Source organism: Delphinapterus leucas, chromosome 1, assembly GCF_059928025.1.
Source record: "Delphinapterus leucas isolate spDelLeu-1000000601 "Yukka" chromosome 1, BTC_Dleu_Yukka2, whole genome shotgun sequence".
NCBI classification, from domain to species: Eukaryota; Metazoa; Chordata; class Mammalia; order Artiodactyla; family Monodontidae; genus Delphinapterus; species Delphinapterus leucas.
In genome coordinates this window covers 104,807,537-104,826,288 of record NC_143129.1, presented here as the reverse complement: position 1 = coordinate 104,826,288, position 18,752 = coordinate 104,807,537, and the positions used below count along the sequence as shown (strand labels likewise).

Sequence of the window (18,752 nt, the reverse complement as noted above, 5' to 3'; positions counted from 1 at the left end):
TTTTAAGAGAAATGAAAATGAGAAAATATCTAATGCATTAAAATAAAATGATATGCTTAATATATGTGTATATCCTTTTTATACGTCCCCATTTTAACTTTTTCGGATTAACCAAACAATTATTGATAACTGTTTCATAGGACAAGATAACTTTTTTGTCCTCCTGTGTTTTTAAATAAATGTTCTAGATTTAACCAATTTATCATTGATAAATGTTCTGGATTTACCTATATAATTAAATGTCTGATTTTTACTCCAATTAATAATTAAATAGCCTTTAATCGTACTAACTGAGCTAACTGCCCCTCTATATTCTTTCTCTGGGAAGTTCAAATTCCTAGAACTTTTCTATACACTTAATTATTCTGGTTAAGGTATATTTTTGGCCAGAATTAAGTTATACAAAGGCTACAGCCTCCAATCACAATCTTTAATTTTGGTTTCAAACTACAGAGGAACCCTCAGGAGAAGTTCTATGGCAATATTATATTTTTAAATTTTGACACATACTGTTGGGGAAGGTATCAAGGACTGCTGCTAATTGGCAAGAAAACTAAGATTCCAGAGTTGAAAAGTACCAGGGAAGTAGTCCAGTACAGGGGAACTTAACAGCTAGACATTTGTGTGTTCAAATCTTGGCTTCATTTCTAACAGGATACTGACCTTGAATAGGTTTATCATTTGAGCCTAAAGTAAAGGAGGTAAAGTTGGTAAAGTATTTTTACCAACTATGAAACATAGATAATGATGCCTGTTTAACAGGGTCATTATAACCAAAAACTGTACAATGTATGATAGATGCTAAACAATTAGCGGCTGTTATTTCAACGGTTGACAAGTGAATATAAAAAGCATGTTCCAGGGAGGATAAAAATCAGGGACTACTTCTTTTGAGTCTTCTCTAATAATTCTAGTCAACATTGATTTCTGTTCTTTGACTAATTTAGCATTTATTTGTTATAGTAAATTTAGCTTTCTATTATGTCATATATATTTTTCTCTAACTATTTCACATGGATGAAATAATTGAATTCAAACATCATTATAAGCTCCTTTAGAGAAGGAAGGCTGATGGGTTAATGTGGTTAATTTCTTTTTTTTCCTATTACAGAAATTTTTATCTATCCATCTGTCCACATACATGCACACACACACACACACAGACACATACACACACACACTAGTTAAATAAATCCATTACAAAGATACAAGTACAAGTGCAAATTTGAAAATTTATAGCTTTTTTTTGTTTACCTGTAGTCATTCTTTCAGTTATATACTCTTTCTTTGGGTACACTGTCAAAGTTGTCTTAGATAGTCAGTATTCTCATTTAAGTGAAAGAAGAAAACTCAAATATGCCTGGACTCCACTAATATCATAGTATTATAAACAAGTGAGGTGAAGTCATACTGGATCACTTATTAGTACAACTAAAGAAGAGCAAGTTTAATATTTTATTTTATTTTATTTATTTATTTTTTTAATATTTTAAAATAATGACTTACAAGGAGGGAAATGTTGACAAAATGAAAAATATTTCTTTCTCTATAAACTCCAGATCTGACACTATCACTTCTTTATTCAAACAGTTCCTACAACATTCCTGCCTCATTACATACTACAAATTAAATTCCCAAACTGGGTATTCTCATCATGTTCTAACCCCAATATAATAAACCCCAGATCCTTTCTCCCATTTTTCCTATATAGTCTCCATGTTCAGGGCCTCCACTAGCTCAGACTGCCTTCTGGTGAAAACAACAAAAAAAAAAGCTGTAGCACAGGTGCAAGGCTTAGGGAGCAGGCAGAAAGCACCTTTGTGAAAATTCAAGGAAGGCACTCCTGCCTCTGAATAGAAGCAGCACAGCAAAAGATGCCATTGTTTGGTGAGTGGAGCTTGGTCTGGATTTCAGCCAACTGGTACCCTTGTTTGGGTAGCCCTTGCACAGTGGGCAAGCTATGCAATCTTATCCAGTAGGCTTCTTTAAGTTCCAGCGATTCAAATCACTCAGCATTCTTCCAGCTTTTCTTATCTTCCCTCTTTACGTGTATCTTGATTTTTATGAAGTCTGCTCACTCCATATCCTGATACCCACCTCCAGGCAGAATCAATCATTAACTCTTCCATACTGCCTCGTGTCGTTACATTTTTTATTACTGCATTTGTTATTGTGTATTATATGTATGCTTCCATAACTATTTGTAAAGCACCATTTTAAAAAACTGATTACTGAATGAATGAATGAATCCATGCATGAATGACTACACAGATAGACAGATGGATGCATATGGATGCATAAATGAATGGCTAGATAAAATGCTCTTATCATGACCTGAAACAGCCTCTTTCAATCGTCATCTGTTAAAATACTATACTTTGACTTTCTATTCAAATCTCCTATTTTATAATTTTTCTCTGATACCATTTTAACAGTCCAAAGGGAATAATCTCTAATAATTCACAAACAATAAATATTTAGAGCTCAGTCTCTTTACTAAGAACTTTCCATAAATTCCCTTATGTATTCTTCCCTGAAACCCAATAGGGTAGCAACTTTATTATTGCTCCTTTATTAATAAATCATTTCTTTACCCCTAAGAAGACCACATCTTAGAGCAATGAAGTGACTTTCCCAAGGTCATACAGTTTGAAAGTATTGTTGAAATCAGATCTGTTTAGTTCAGAGCTCAAATTTCTAACTACTCTATTATACTTCTCCTCATTTATTCACTTTGGTACCCTCCCAAAGTCAAGTGTTAGACCCAACAGCTGGTACTCAATAAGTGGTAATTGATTAAATTAACTAATAAAATTTAAGTGAAGCTCACTTCAGATAACTATGGGAATTACTGAAATCCCAACATGTGTGTCTTTAAATAATCACATTTACCTGAAAAAGTGTATTTCAAAGAAATTCTAAATATCCAGCTGCAATGATTGCATGTATGAATTAATACTATAATGTATGTATAAAATCATTTTTTTAAGTCCACTGTCTAGTGTTGCATGTTTCCCCAAAGTATAACATAAGACAAGGTGTTATAAACCTTCATTCATGAATACACTTCAGGCATTATATAAATTTTTCTAAACTAATGCTACATTGGTAAGAAAACACTAGTTATTTACAGTGCTAATTAACTTATATAACAAATATATTAGTTTTCTTAACTCTTCTTTAAATTCCTTTAAAATCAATTATCCCTACATTTTTTCCTATTTAATGATGAATACGCTCTTTATTTTGAGGGTATATTAGTAAACTAGCACGCCGCTGGCTTGTGTAGCATCAGACCAGTAAGAAGGCTTCAATCAGGGAAACATAGGATGCTAAAGAATACACTAGAAGGAAAGTGTTTCTGGAAGAGGGGAAGGAAGCAAAACCTGGAGGACAAGCGGGATACAGACAGGTGAAATGGGTGGAGTCAGGAAAGGCCCAGATGTAGGAGATATCTTGATGTGTTAGGGGAAATTCAAATTGGTATCACAAGCTAAGGAGTTTGGACTTCATCTTGAGCATAAAGAGGAGCCTCTGAAGGGTTTAAAGTGAGGAAATTAGGATCAAATTTGCATTCTAGAAAGATGACTCTGGCTGCAGCATAGGGGCTTTGGATTTGACAGGGGGAAATTGGGGGCAATTTTAGGAGGTGATAGAGGCCAGAACTAAGTTACTGACAGTGTAAAGAGAGAAAAATCCTACCTTGTCTATATGTTCCTTTTTAGTCTCATAACTGCTTAGCACTTTGTATCCAACACCCTCGCAGAATAGTGAAAGTGTTCATTTTACCTGACAGAGATTTTATCTGCCTTCTGTTTTCACTGCATTTCTAAAATGTCATTCAATACTTTCTTTGACAAATCTGAATTCTTCAGCCAAACCCAAAACTTTTACTGGTCACAAATTTTTAATTTTTTTATATTTTAAACACTATAATTCCTAGCAATATATATTTAAAGCACATGCACTTTGTTTTCATAATACCTAAGAGTCTGTGTCTTTCCTTTCATGAGTAAGTGGAAACTAAGTAAAATGATTGCTCATTTTTATCAGCACACATTTATCAGGTTCAGGGAAGTAGAAAGATAACAGTGAAGTAAAAAAAAAAAAAATACCCTTAAGAATCTTTCTGAATGATAATTGTGAAGCACTACAAAACCACCATCATCATAAAATATAGTAAACATTCTCTATGTCTCTTAATTTAAAAGCTACAAATGGATTTAAACATTTAGAAAACAATAGCACACGCCATTCTCCACTTGCCTATGTTCAATTTTACTGTTTCAAATCTCTCTAGCATCTCTGCCTTCCCACCATTTTCACTTATGCAAACTGAATTCACATCTTCACTAGGTTTTATCTGGTGTAGCACAAAAGCCTTTTCCCTTCTCCTGGGTCTACTTTCACTTCTTCAAGGAGTTAACAGACTGGTCAGTGAGATGTCTGGTCAACCCAAAATCGTATTTCACACAAAAAATAAGCAAATTAAAATAAGTGTATTAAAGTCTTTACAGGCGTAGAATTGACCAGGCATATATGAGAGAGATAAGAAAAGAAAATTTAGATTGGGGCTTCCCTGGTGGCGCAGTGGTTGAGAGTCCGCCTGCTGATGCAGGGGACACGGGTTCGTGCCCCAGTCTGGGAAGATACCACGTGCCGCGGAGCGGCTGGGACCATGAGCCATGGCCGCTGAGCCTGCGCGTCCGGAGCTTGTGCTCCGCAACAGGAGAGGCCACAACAGTGAGAGGCCTGCGTACCGCAAAAAAAAAAAAAAAAGAAAAAAAGAAAATTTAGATAAATAGCTCATAAATAAGGGTGTGTACAGCAGTGCTGTTTTATGAGAAAAATAGGTGTGTGAACACACTAGCATAAATCTTTCAACTGTGTTTTCTTAAGAATTATCTCTGTTCTGAGACTGTGCTGTTTCCTACTTTTCTCATAAACTTTCTTGTTAATAAATGTGAGTAAATATTATAATTTCATGTGTTTGAGTGTTTATTTTAATGCTGCTACTCAACAAAACAAGAAGCAATCAGCCCTATACTGGTTTCCAAATTGATTTTGAAAATTTTATTAGCCTGAGTAACCCAGAATTTGAGGACCACTGATGTAGAGGATTTGACTCTAGGAATCAGAAATGTTAAATACTGGAGATGAAACAAGTTTAGGAGATCATGTTTGGTTTAAAAGAAGTGAGTTTGAAGTATAGGTAAGATATATATCCAAATGGAGTGGTGAATTTGAAATGTAGTTTAGACAAGTGAAGATGTTCAGCAGACAGCTGGATCATGGAATGCCCTACTGGAGATAACAGATTACGGAGTTACACACTTAGGAGCCTTGGGAGAACACTATGAAAATAAGAAATAAGAGTAGAATGAGAAAATCAAAAGAGTGATAAGTTTTGGGACAGAAAAAGTGAAAAAGCCAAAGCAGGAGTCCATCCTGGGTAGTTGTCTTGAACTGTTCCTGCTGTGAATTTCTGAGGCCATACGGACTCTCCAAAATACAGATGCTGCAGCAACTAGAGCCAAAACCACTACCGACATGTCTCCTTTGTATTCCCAGATTTCTGTCTGTTAAAATTTCATTCCTTTTCCCCTTTTCTTCCTAGCCTAGTCCCTTTTGATTTATGAATGATTTGGACAGAATTCTTAGTCTTAGACTTATCATCTGCCCAAAACACTGCTTCCTTTGTCTCTATGCACAACCAGTAGACTGTGGTTTACACCCATTCTTAGAGCTTTACCTCTATGGGACACCACACCACCCTCTGGCCCAGATCGCAACATATCAAGCCCCACTACTCAGAGATGCCAAGGTGAGGTGGGAGTAGGTTGGTTAACTGAACATAAAAAATATGATGTAATCAGTACCAAGTCCAGGCCCTACCTAGTAAGTAAGTAGTCATGGATGAATTACAGAAAGAGTAGAGAACAACCAGAATAGACTAAATGGTGGTGACAAAGAGGAAGAAAAATATTCAAGGAAACGGAAACATTAAAGACAAAGTGAATTTTGCTAGCATGTGAGAAACCAAAGAAATCAAAAGAAGGGAGGCAGGAATTATATCGTGAATTTAGAGCCTTTCTTGAATAGGAAAGAAAAATAAGGATTTTATTTACAAGAGCAAACTTTTCCAGAAACATTTTATGTAAATGAGGTTACTGTGTCTACATTTAGTTAAATTATAGAGCAAGAAAAGAACAGAGCATTTTGTCAAAAAGACAACTGAAATCTAGTAGATATGGCTTTTTTCCCCAAGAGCACAAAATTACTGTACCAGAGTACGCTTAACTTTATATTTTATCATTTTTACATTCTGCATTTGTATCATAACAGCAAATAGTGAAAAAATAATTACAATTGAAATTTATAAAATTTTTGTTTTCTTTTCAATTAGGTGCATATAATTTAGGAAGTGAATAGGAACTCACTGATCCATGCGGACAGACAACATAATTTTCTGGACTGTGCAAGATTATTAGGAATATAGATTCTATATCATACTGCATATCATCCAGATTTGATAAATGTATTATCTATGTCTTTAAGCATTGATAAATATTTTGAATACAGGATGAATAACTTCATAGTATTCCACTGGTAGAAATGCATAAATGAATTTTCAGTCACCTAAACAGGTCTGCTATCCAGTCCACATTTAAAAAAATTTATCCAAGTAAATATGTATATGACCTATTGCATATATAGTTACTATATACCTTATAGGAATGCTCATATGAATGAGTAGCAAAAATAAAGAAGTACTTATCCATTGGAAAAAATTAACTGAAATTGATGGCAAACACCTACCTGTATGTATTTGTGAATGTACCAAGAGGCTTGCTTTCCGTCATTCACGGATTCCACTGTAGTGTTAGCCATACCAACAACATCACCACCTGCAAACACCCATGGTTCACTGGTTTGCATAGTTTCTGGATCTACTTCTGGGAGATCCCATCTGTTAAATTTTATAGGGCTCAAGGCTTCTTTTACTGGAAAAAAGTGAAAGACAACAGGCAATGACTAATCTGTGCATCACATAAAAATAATTTGAAAATTAAGAAAAATTATGATGTAATTATTGTTCTAGGGATTCAAGCAACTGTTTTTAATGAACCATAAAGATGGAAAGTTAATGAAATATCTTAGTTAACAACACATTCAAAGTGTACTGACTTAACCAATTCAAAATAAAACTCACATGTAGGTGTTAAAGACCACAGATTTGGGCAATGTTTCAGATCTGGTATTTATGTGTAAGAAGTTTGGCAGACTACAGTCCTTTAAATATTCTAATGGTTATAAAATGCATTTTCTAAAACTTTGTCCATGACCATTATTTTCACAAATTTGTTACTACTCTTATGAACCCAAATTTATTCCTGTATAACATAGATGCAAGTTATATTGTGAATTTGAATCAACTGCCAATCTCTTCCTTTCACAGCACGTTTTATGAACAAAACAAGACAATATCTTCTACGTTTCCATCAAATTATTTACACTTAATGTTAAGCGATTTAATGGACCCAGAATACAGTTACATTTAGCCAGTAATTTCTGTTTTATTTTGTAAAAATCTACAAATGCAACCATTAACATTAGTTCCTTGTGGAAATTGCTCTGTAAAAGAGATTTAAATTATCTGCTAAATATGCTGTGTTCCAATGAATCTAAACATGTCAGGAAAAGGAAGAGGTTGAGTCCCTTTAAGAAAAATTACCTAAAGGAAACTCACTCGTCACACGATCTGGATATTTGGAAGAGATAAAAGAAAATAAGTTAGATTAAGGGCTCGATCTAGAGAAGAAATAAAGAAAGGTAGACAGTACCATATATGATGGAGCAAACTGAGCCAGTGTTTAAGATAAAATGTTCTTTCCAGGTACTCATATCATGAATTTTAAGCACAGCTTCTCAAGATAGACTAAGGGAGTTATTTTTTACTCCAATTGAAAAGAAAATATAACGATATAAACAAAAGGAGAAAATATTGGAAGCTCTTAGAATACAAAAATTAGTTGTTGAATCAATGAATAATTTAAGTTTAAAATAAAATAGCCAAACCATGTTATTCTAAAATTATTTTTTTCTGAGCAATAATAGAAAAAAAACATAAAATAAACACTGGTGCATATTTGTAGCTTTCTACTTGAAGAATATTAGAATTCTGGAAAACTATTAAGGGACTACTGTTGATTGTGTTTTTCCCACAAGACTGTAGGTTCCATGAGAACAAGAATGTGTCCATGCTATACTGCTTACCACTGTGCCACCAAGCCTAGCACAGCATTTAAAACATGAGACACTCAATTCAATGGATGGATGGGTGAGTAGATGGATCAATGCCATCATGCTCAGGTTTTTATTTTAAAATCTTCTATTGTTTGTATCTCTGATGCAATTTCACCCTTCATTGAGAGTAAAATTAAATATTCATGTAATTATTTTCAATACAGAATGGCATTCTGAGAAGATTTTTCTATTGTCTTTAAAGGTCACATGAAAAGAGACCTTTAGCATTTGTTCCCCGTTGCATAACAGATCATCACTACCATTTGTTGACAGTTACCTGAGTTGCAAAACATCGATAGTGAGCATGGCTCATCAATTCAACCTATTATAATAATGGTAACTGTAACACACCATCATTGAATGGTATAGACACACACACACACACACACACACACACACACACTCACATGCAAGGGATAAAAAATAATTCTCCTGTATAAGAAATGACCTTATTTGTCCAAGACTTTGATACAACCTTGTCCTACATAGAGATCTGAAATAAAGATGGTTTTTAAATGAGAAGAAATTCAAAATTATTTCACTAGGAGATCAAAGCTCTCTTATACATTTTCCTCATTTTTTTACAAGAATATCCTTGAAGATTAGCACAGATTTCACTCTAAGCTTGAGCAATGCAGGGATTATGCCTTAGTTATCTTTGATTTCCCACAGCAGCTATTAGAGTCAAAGACATATATACTGTGAAGTTATTGAAGCTTAAGCTTCAGGATCCCTCACTTGCATGGGCCTCTTTCAAGGCCTAAATTTGAATTTGTAATTTTTTTCTTTTTTATAGAAAGTCCTCAAGTTATATAGGCTTCAGGTCTCGCAAAACTTGAATCTACTCTTCAGTACAGTGCACCTTAAATAGTAGGTGCTGAATAAATACTTGCTGAATTAAGTTGAAGTTCATGAATAACGTGCTTTATAACTTTTTTATGATTTACAAATGCATATGGTATGATTCACTTTAATATTAGAGCTCTATCACTAACTCAGTCAATAAATAGGAGACGTTGCTAGAAGTTTAATAAGTAATTCTTGCATTTCTTAAAATATTTAGCACCAACACTATAAGCCAACCTAGGAATATTTATTTGTGCATTCAAAAGCACTATTCTACTCATGGGTCTTTCCATTGGATACACTTTGTATTACTTTATGTCTCTAAACATTCATACATACTCATGTTTAATTTTTAGAATATGCTCTCTTTCCTCAATATTTGACTCAATTATAGCTTCAGTCAGACCTGAATATAAACTTTTAATTTTTCTATCATTTGTAACAACCAACTAACCTCACAAATAATCAAATAACTATGACACTGTATTCCAAAACAGAATTTTTCTCTCACAGTAAAAATTATCTCAGCCCCCTTTTGAAAATCACCTATTTAATTTTCCCCCTACTCTTTTTAGAGGGCTTCAAGTTTCACATGTTCATAGTTTCATTTAAGAAATAAATAGAAAAAATGAGAGATCAAGCAATTGGTTATGATGTTATTAAATAGTATAGCAAAGCTTACATCAATCAAAATAGAGATCATTTGTTTGCATTTTAATATCTAATATTTTAACTTTTTCTTTGTCCAAATGATAAAGGAGCATTGAAAAAATTGAAAAAAATAGAACACGGACAGCTTATAAGAATATAAGCGATGCTTTAGTGGGTCAGAAATGTTTTCAATCAGTGGCACTAAGCAGCTAACACAAGAATGACTATTCATTACAACTCGAACATCAAATGATTAGGATCATTTCCCTGTAGGCACAGTGGACTCAATATTTAAACATGAGAGACAGAGAGAGGGGATTAATTAATTTTTTGAAACTTTGTTGATTCTGATTGTGGATCCTAATAGCACTTTTCATGATTTTGATGACTCTTTTGAAATGTAGCTGTTTCTATTACTTAATCATATTTTTAAAGCTCCAAAGTATTTAACTTAGAACTCAAATTAAGGATTCAGTGAAAAAAATCTATATGCTTTTATTCATAATTTGTCAGGAAGGAGTTCATTTATTTAGCTGCTTCTTATTAGAGGGACTTTCATCCTCCTCGTCATTGTAACTATCCTTCTATGGACTCCTCACAGCTCTCTTACATCTCTGCTGATACGTTTAACTTGGAATACAATAAAAATAAGTCTCAGAAGGATATCTTCTGTTTTGCCTTTATCTAGCTTGGAAGGAATGAAAGCATAAGTGGATGAAAAATGTATATTTACATTTGCAAACCAAATAACTGCTTGCCATATCCTATGAAGTGTTAAATGAATAGTAATAGAAGGATTGTATTATTTTCTTTCTTGTTTATAAAATAATGGGGGTGGGGGAAGAGGGATTTTCTGTTATGATCATACACAGTTTCCCCACAGATTTCCATGAGATTGCATCTTGCTGGAGACTGCAGCATATGTCCTGGTAGTTCCATAGATGAACAGAAAAAGAACTTGAAAAAGAATCCCGAAACGTGCTTATTCACAGTCTATATTATTCTGCAAATGGGATAGAAATGTGTTAAATGTTATGGTGCCTGGAATTTTATGCAGTCTTTAAAAGGAATGAAAACATCCTTAATTCATACCAAACATTCAAGATTTATGTTAATTTTCTGCTTTAATCACTACTATGTTCGAATGAGCTTATTTAAAAAACAAAGACACTCTGAGGTAGCTTTAAAACAAGAAATGGTTTTGAAATAGGAACTTTTAGTCAACTTAATGTTATGCATGAGATGATTTTTTTATATAGACTTAATTGTATTGTGACACACAAGTTCTTCAATAAGCCACAGCTTAAAATTGCAGAAACCGTCCCTCAGGGACACATCACTGGCAGATGCAGATTGCCAAGGTCAATTAAACTGATGTAGCTGTGCTGTCATATATGTAGAAGAGAAACCCACAAGCATATGACAAGTATATTTCTCAGTATTTATAAAAAGATGTCAAGAATGTTATATTTTAGTACATAAATATAAATTAATTCTCCATAAACAATAAAACAATACAACAGAAATCATAATGAAGAACGATTATTAGTATTCTTTGGAGAGTTTGAGATGCTATAAAACAATGGGGGGAATAAAAAATTTCAACATTTGTAATAAAATGATATCTTGAAAACAGATGAATTCATCAACGTGCTTGTTGTTTAATTTTACATAACGTATTAGCCAAGAGGACCAAAGCACAATGAAACAAAAAGGCGAGCTGAGGCAATAATCTCAGTAAATCAGAGCTGAAAGCAAAATCTCAGCAAGAGCAAATAAATTCTAATTACAGGGCCAGGATATCAGAGCTGTGTTTAAATAGAATAACCTGGGGTAGGGAGGGGACAGAACCACAGAATGCCTTCAACTAAGTATATCAAGTCCGGTTGGCACGAGCTTTGTTCTCACACCTCCCTTCTGCCTCTGAGTATTCGAATCAATATGCTGTCCATTCCCAAACACAATGGAGCGGACAACGCCAATTCATCATTTTCTTTCTGTAAACCCCTCAAAAGTCAACCTTGATATTGTACCTTCCTGATCCTACAGAACCTCAAGTATCTCTGATTCTTTTTAGACTATTGCCTTTCTCATATTCTCCTCTCTCATCTCCTATGTTGAAAAACTGGTCTTAACCTGGTTCTCTCTTCTCACTGCCATTCTTACATCTTCTTTTATCTAATTTCTGGAGTAATTTACACTACCTACATTTTTTACCGCCCAATTATTCCTTCCAGTGTATCCCTCTTACGAAAATATGGTCTCTACGGTCACCAAATTCCGTGACTTCCTTTTTGCCTTTCTATAGCATCCAATAGACGAATCAGGGTAATTTTGATCTCCTTCTCTGATTTGCGGAATGCTACTCTATCCGGACTCTCCTTTTTAAACTGTCCTTAGGCTCTATCTGGCTCCTTTTCATCTTGTCATCATCCTCTTCCCAGCTCTCAAATATTGTCTACTACACTTTTCTGTGTCAGAAATTATAGTTGTCTTGTGCTTTTAACTTCATCTCTCTGGAAATGACCTCAAACACGACCTTCTGCTTTTTTTTCTGACACTTCTAGCTGCCTGTTAGAGATTCCAATGTGGATGCTCTACTGTCCCTTCTAAATTGTCACATCTAAAACCCAGTTCACAAGCTTCCTCTGGGATTTTCACATTTCACAATTATTAGTAAGCTTACTTTTTCATGTCTCCTACTCATTGTGACCACCAAAGCTTCAGTGAAATTCTTATCACTAAGATGATCCAGATTGCCACATCCAGTGACCCTTCCCGTCATCACCTCACTTCAGGAACTAGGGTGGGGTGGGGTGAGACACCCAGAGAACAAGATTTAAGAAGGTCCTTAGGCTCAAGATCGTGCAAGGGCAGGTCAGTGCCTCAACTGTCTCACCCTACGCATGGCACTGTCTTCCTTGATTTCTCAGTAGCATTCAACAGACGACCACTTCCTCCTCATAAAAGTCCCTTATCTTGGCTTCAATGACACCACACTTTGCGCTTTTCCATTTGTCTCCATGATCACTCTTTAACCTTCACTGCTGCTTTTTCCTATTCTTCCTTCTCAAAAAAACGTAGAAATAGATCTTAGTCTTGGCATAATATTTGAATCTTTTCTCTCCACTTATCTCAACATGCAGTCAGTTACCATGTTCTAACAATTCAACCAGAGGAAATTCTCTCCTAGTTACTCCTAACATCTCATTTATATCATCCTCACCTAATGAAGAACGTTAAGGAAAACAATCAGCATTCATTGATCCCTTGTGTGAGGCAGACATGATGATGAATATTTCCATACAGTAGTCTCATTTAGACCACAGCACAACTCTTTAAGGTAGGTATTAGCATCCTAAATACAGCCAAGAGGTGGTAAAGCCAGTATATGAATCCAGTTATTTCTCATTCCAAAGCTCTCCTTGCCACTGACCCTTGGTGTGAGGGAAAGAAAAAGCCAGGAATAGGACAAAAACAGTCTCTTAAAGTTTCACTATTGGGAACCATGGGAATAATTAAAATGAAGCAGATTGGGGTTGAAGGGGCAGCAATTATCTTTCTTGTAGGTCTTATTTCCACAATTAGAGAATCAGCTCATTGTAGAGAAGAAACCCAAGTATTTTCCAAAAGCTTCCCAAAGCTTCTAAAGAAAGTCTCTACAGTGACAAACACACTGATTAGAGAAGAATAGGCATTGGCTAATTTCTTTTGACTGATTTAACTATTTGACTTTCCTACTGCTATGGCTAAATAACGCTCAGTTTGGATATGCTTGTAGAATTCAGGCAGTGTAAAAGTACAGATTTAATTTTCTTTCCCTCCATGCCCAAGATAAGCTTAGACTCCCCAAGTTAAATACAAAAGATGGATGTCAATAATAGCCTGTAGCAACTCCTTTTGTTTTACCTGTATTCTATAGGGAGTCTCATTCTCATTTCCTAAACTGACCAACTAATCAATTCAGAATTAAAATTGTCTAAGCACTTCACCTTGATTTGCTTATTTCTCTGCAATAATTCCATCTATTTAAAACACTAAACTCCTTGAAGATTTGATTTCATTTTCTCTGTAAGAGATCTCCTCAAGGAGGTCAGTGTCCTTGAGGAAAATATATGGGGATTGTTTTCAAATTCTCAGTTGGATTTCCCAAATGCTGCACTTTGATTTGCTTATTTATATTCAATGATACCATCTACTTAAGACTACAAACTCCTTGAAGGAATAGATCATCCTTTAATCTGATTTGGACCATAATCATCATAATTCTATGCACATTTGGGTGCCTAATACCTCTTGATAATTAGGAGACAGTGAAAAAAGTGGAAAGGCTACTGAAATATGTTATGTATACTTCTCAGTGAAAGAACTTTTTAAAATGCTGGATGATACCATCAAGTGATATAAATAACTACAGAAAGGGGTTAAAAAATGTTTAATATAAAATCCTCATTTGCTGCATTTAAAGCATAAATAAAAACAAATAGAAAGCCAGAAGTAAATTACACTACTTGTGAAAACAATATTATTAAAATATAAGTGAATACTGAAAAATATTTTAATTAACAAAATAAATCAAATGGAAAAGATTCCCTAAATAGAGCTTTAAAAGTAAGTCTATGTGTGTTTGACTGCCATGACTAATTATGTATCCATGTAATGTGTGTTCAATTTGGGCTTATTTAAATAGCAGAAATGCTCATTAGCTGCAGTATATCTGTGAAGCTTCAGTAAACAGTTTAATGGTTTTTATGTTTAACCAATTTCATAAGTTCCTGTAATTTTAGCTTTAGCAGCTCATTAATGTTACTTTTTGATATCCATCTTATGACTTTTTTTTCCTTGTCAATCGGCTGTAGGCATACTTCAGTGCAAACTTAAAACATACAGTAGAATTTATTTTAAACAATTTTAGCACATAAGTAGATGCACGATTCAAAAATATAGCTTCTTTATATAGAGTACTGGTTGTATTACCATGCAGTCAAGAACTATCTTTGGTATTGACAAAGGCTATATTCAATAGAATTCATGATGATAATAATGACAAACATTTATCGAGTGCCCCAGGAACATGTGGCTGGTTTTGGATGAGGCAATGTATATGTTATCTCTCTGGATCTTCACAGAATAGGTATTATTTTAATTTTATAGCTGAGGAAACTGAGACTAAGTTACACAGATCACATTCTCAGGATTTGAACCTAACTACAAATCCACCACAGCTGTACCAGTTGGGAATACCTTCAGAGGCATTTGGAGATAAAACACCTAGACCTTAGTAGAGGGCCCTACACCTTGGGATTAGATATAGTCATATGATGGACGAAATTCTAGAGAAAGAACACAAACCTGGGTAAAAATAGAATGAACCATTTATTTTTTGAAGTGGCAGCAATCACAACCTGAACTAAAGCCAGAAGAGGAATCATCAGAGTTTCATGAGAATCAAGATGTTTCTGAGCCATACAGCCAAGAAGTGATCATTTCAAGAAATGTCAGATACAAGAGAAATGTAAGGTAGGTAACCAGATTTGGGGATCTGGAGTTCAATGAGCAGTAAAAAGATGACATGTGTAGGTAAATGATGAAGGCAAAAGGCAGAATAAAAGGGGTTAAGGAGAAAGGATCTGGCACAGACAGCAAGGTGGTGCATACAGGATGTTCTTCTGGGACTTTAGTAATGATTGCATAGGAAAAAAATATGGCACTAGCTTGCATTGGTTCATTCAATTAGCAAATATTGTCTGCTGTGTACTAAATCCAGCTGTAGGCACTGTAGTAAACCACAGATAAGGGAACTCTCCTTGTGGGATGTACATTTCAGTTGGCAGAAGATTAAACATAAAAGGTAAACAAGTAAGTGAACTATATGATAGTGAAAATGGCTATGAAGAGAGATATATCAATGAGAGTGTTATGAGGTGAGGGGGCTGAGAAATGGAAGATCATGGTGGGGATGGAGGGGCACAGAGGGCTCTTTGATGAGATGACATCTGAACTAAAACAAAGGATAAGAATGAGCCAGCAATGTGAAGACCTTGAGGCAGATCATTCCAGGCAGAGGGAACTGTTACAGAGGAGTTAGAATGAGCTGAAGTTGATGCACTTGAAGAGTAGAAGCGAGGCTTTATGTGCGTGGAAGAAAGCAAGCAAGAGAAGAGGGGAGGGGGCCTAGAGATAGGCAGAGGCCTGATCAAGGAGGGCTTCATAAGCTGTGGGAAGAATTTTATTCTAAATAATGTAGGAAACCACTGGAGGGTTTGGAACAGGGGAATTAAATGATGTAATTCCTCTTTATAAAGCTGATTCTGGTAGGATTATAAGGAAGCAAGAGTAAATGCAGGGTGACCAGGGAGGAAGCTACTATTTTCAATGCAAGTGAAAGTATCAAGCATCTGACCATTCCCTCAACAGAAGGAGGACTTGCTGGTCTTCATGTGATACTTTACAAAAACATTGCTTTCATAGACTTTTATCTTTACTGTGAATTTTCTGTAGCAGTATTTAGAATAAAGCAATCATTTCATTCTATTCATCCCAACATTTACCCATCTCTTCATTCATCCATTTAGCCATTCATTCGGTGAACCCTTGAGACTGTGCCGGGTACTTTGGGTTAAAATATGAATAAATTACCCTGCAGTCGTACTGTCAACATAATTTAGAGTATATAAGGTGTATAGGTTGAAATAGGAGAAGAGAAGGAGTCAAAAAGGAGACACAAAATTAATTATGTTTCCCTCTATGTGTGAGGGGAACATATTTTATTGACATGGCCCTTTAGATTTCAGGTACCCACCAACTTTAGAAGAAAATTCAGATACTTTAGCCTAACACTAAAACATTTTGTGAATTAGCAATGATACATTTCTCCACCTTTACTATTTCTTGTGTGTGCACTATGATCTAGCCAAAGGAATTACCCCTTGTATGTATCTAGCCTGTTCACTGTGATGAAATGTGCTTTCCCGTCTCTAGCCTCCTAATTCCTGTCCAGTCTTCATCTCTATTACCAATGCCATGCCTCCATACAAACTTCTTTGATGCTTACAACTGGAAGTCATCTCTCCACCCTGTGTGTTATGCTAGCAGTTTACCTATTTCTCCTTGAGTCTACCTAATGGCATTTTGCATTTTTCCCTCTCTATTAGACTGCAAGCTCCTGTAGACAGGGACAATGTATTGTGTGTGTGTGTGTGAACCCAGGAGAACCTAACCCAGAATCTTGTAAACTCAATAAATATAGAATGAAAGAATGGGAAATAAGGTCCCACAAGTATGTAGGAGGGCAGATTAGAAGGGTGTTAAAATTAAATTGAAGCATTTTGTTTCAATCTCACCGTCAGGGGAGAATAATTTTAGATTCTAAACTAGGAGAGTAATACAATGATACTGGTGATGTAGTAGCTCATTTGGCAGCAGTGTGAAAATACAGGGAAAACACTGGGCCATGTTAAACAAAGTGAATTGTCAATATGCTTTTCAGAGGTCTTGGAAAATCATTGGATGTTCACTGAACATAATATGCTTGACACTCTTTCATGCACTTGTATGGAAAAAATGGTTGTGTAAATGAAAGTCCTTTGAAAACATTTGAAAAGCTTCATAATTACAAAATATTATAAGAATGGCTAGCATGGAAAAAAGGTTGGCACTGGATAGCATTAGAACATATAAAGCTTAGGTGAGACCTCTGAATGTATGTTCAAGTGAGTGCTGGCTTCTCCTCCAGCAATGCCAGCACATTCGGGACACCTAATAAATCACATGCGAACATTACATTTGAATTGGGTAGCTTCCATACTGGGGGGCTATCTATTAAATATGATCCAATGTAATTTTCCAACTGATGAAATTACAACTTACATGTATGTAGGTCAATATCTAATTTAACCAAAGACTATTTTAAATAGGTATACTGTTATTCTTATTTTGTGATTTGAGCCAAGAATACAAATGCAAAGTAATTAACAAAACTAATCTGTAATACCAAATACATATTACTAAGAACATGAGTATAAAATCTACATCATTACTAAATTTATAATTTCACTAAATTTTACATCTTGATTTTACATCTCACAGCAGCAGCTTACTGTAGTTTAACACTTCACAAGAATATTTGGTTTCAGAATAAACCTTTAGTATACCATAAGCTAACTAGTATTTAAAAGGCAAATATAATAGGCTATGGTAAACAAAGCTCTGGACACGTATTCGCTCACTCTATGTTGAATAACATTTTCCTACGGTTTAAGATTTCTGTTCTCTGAAACAATTATGTTATTTTGTCCATTTTCTACCTTCTTTCCCCAGCAAAACTTGTTACATGCCACTGCTCTACTTCTTGTATGTAATCTTTGATTTGACGGAAAAGTACTGATTTATCCACTGTCTCCCTGTGAGAATGCATATGATATCAACCACTAGTGAAACCTGGAAAACAAAGATAAGGGAAGGCTCTGAACAGAGCTATTCACTGGGGAAACAAACCTATTCCTATGCAGTTATTAGAGGGAAGTAAAATAATTACAGAAATATCATGTTGTGCTTCAAACGGATGTCTAAGGCAGTTGTAAGTGATGTGATGTTGAGTCCAAGTCACTTTCAACACTGTTATCAGTTTCACCTCCCTCCTCATCACCTTCACCCCTTTAAAATAATTCCAGAGAAAAACTGTGCAAAGATTCCATTATTTTGGATGGTTACTCTGCAGAAATGCCAGTACTTGCTTTAAATCCTACCACTTTATCCTCACTCTGCACAGTGTATTCTATAATAGAAAGACAATAAATCTTTCAGCCAGAAAAAAATCTGATAATCAGGACAATTTTTAAGAAAATATGTACAGTTTTACTATTGGTTTCCTGAGAATACTTCTTGCCTAAAATACAGTTAAAATGTACAGGGAGGACTAGAAAAGGATTCATTCTCATCACTGGGCC

At 35.0% G+C, this 18,752-nt stretch overlaps 1 protein-coding gene across 3 annotated transcripts in view; it reads right to left on the bottom strand.

The window, feature by feature from the left end:
- DPYD (dihydropyrimidine dehydrogenase) overlaps nt 1–18,752 on the bottom strand; it is an 825,900-nt gene that overhangs the window by 424,389 nt on the left and 382,759 nt on the right. For all 3 annotated transcript variants that reach the window (XM_089919140.1, XM_022553288.2, XM_089919145.1), the window contains one exon: nt 6,820–7,004. In XM_089919140.1, coding sequence (XP_089775266.1) covers nt 6,820–7,004 — 185 coding nt within the window. The remainder of the gene's footprint in view (nt 1–6,819; nt 7,005–18,752) is intronic.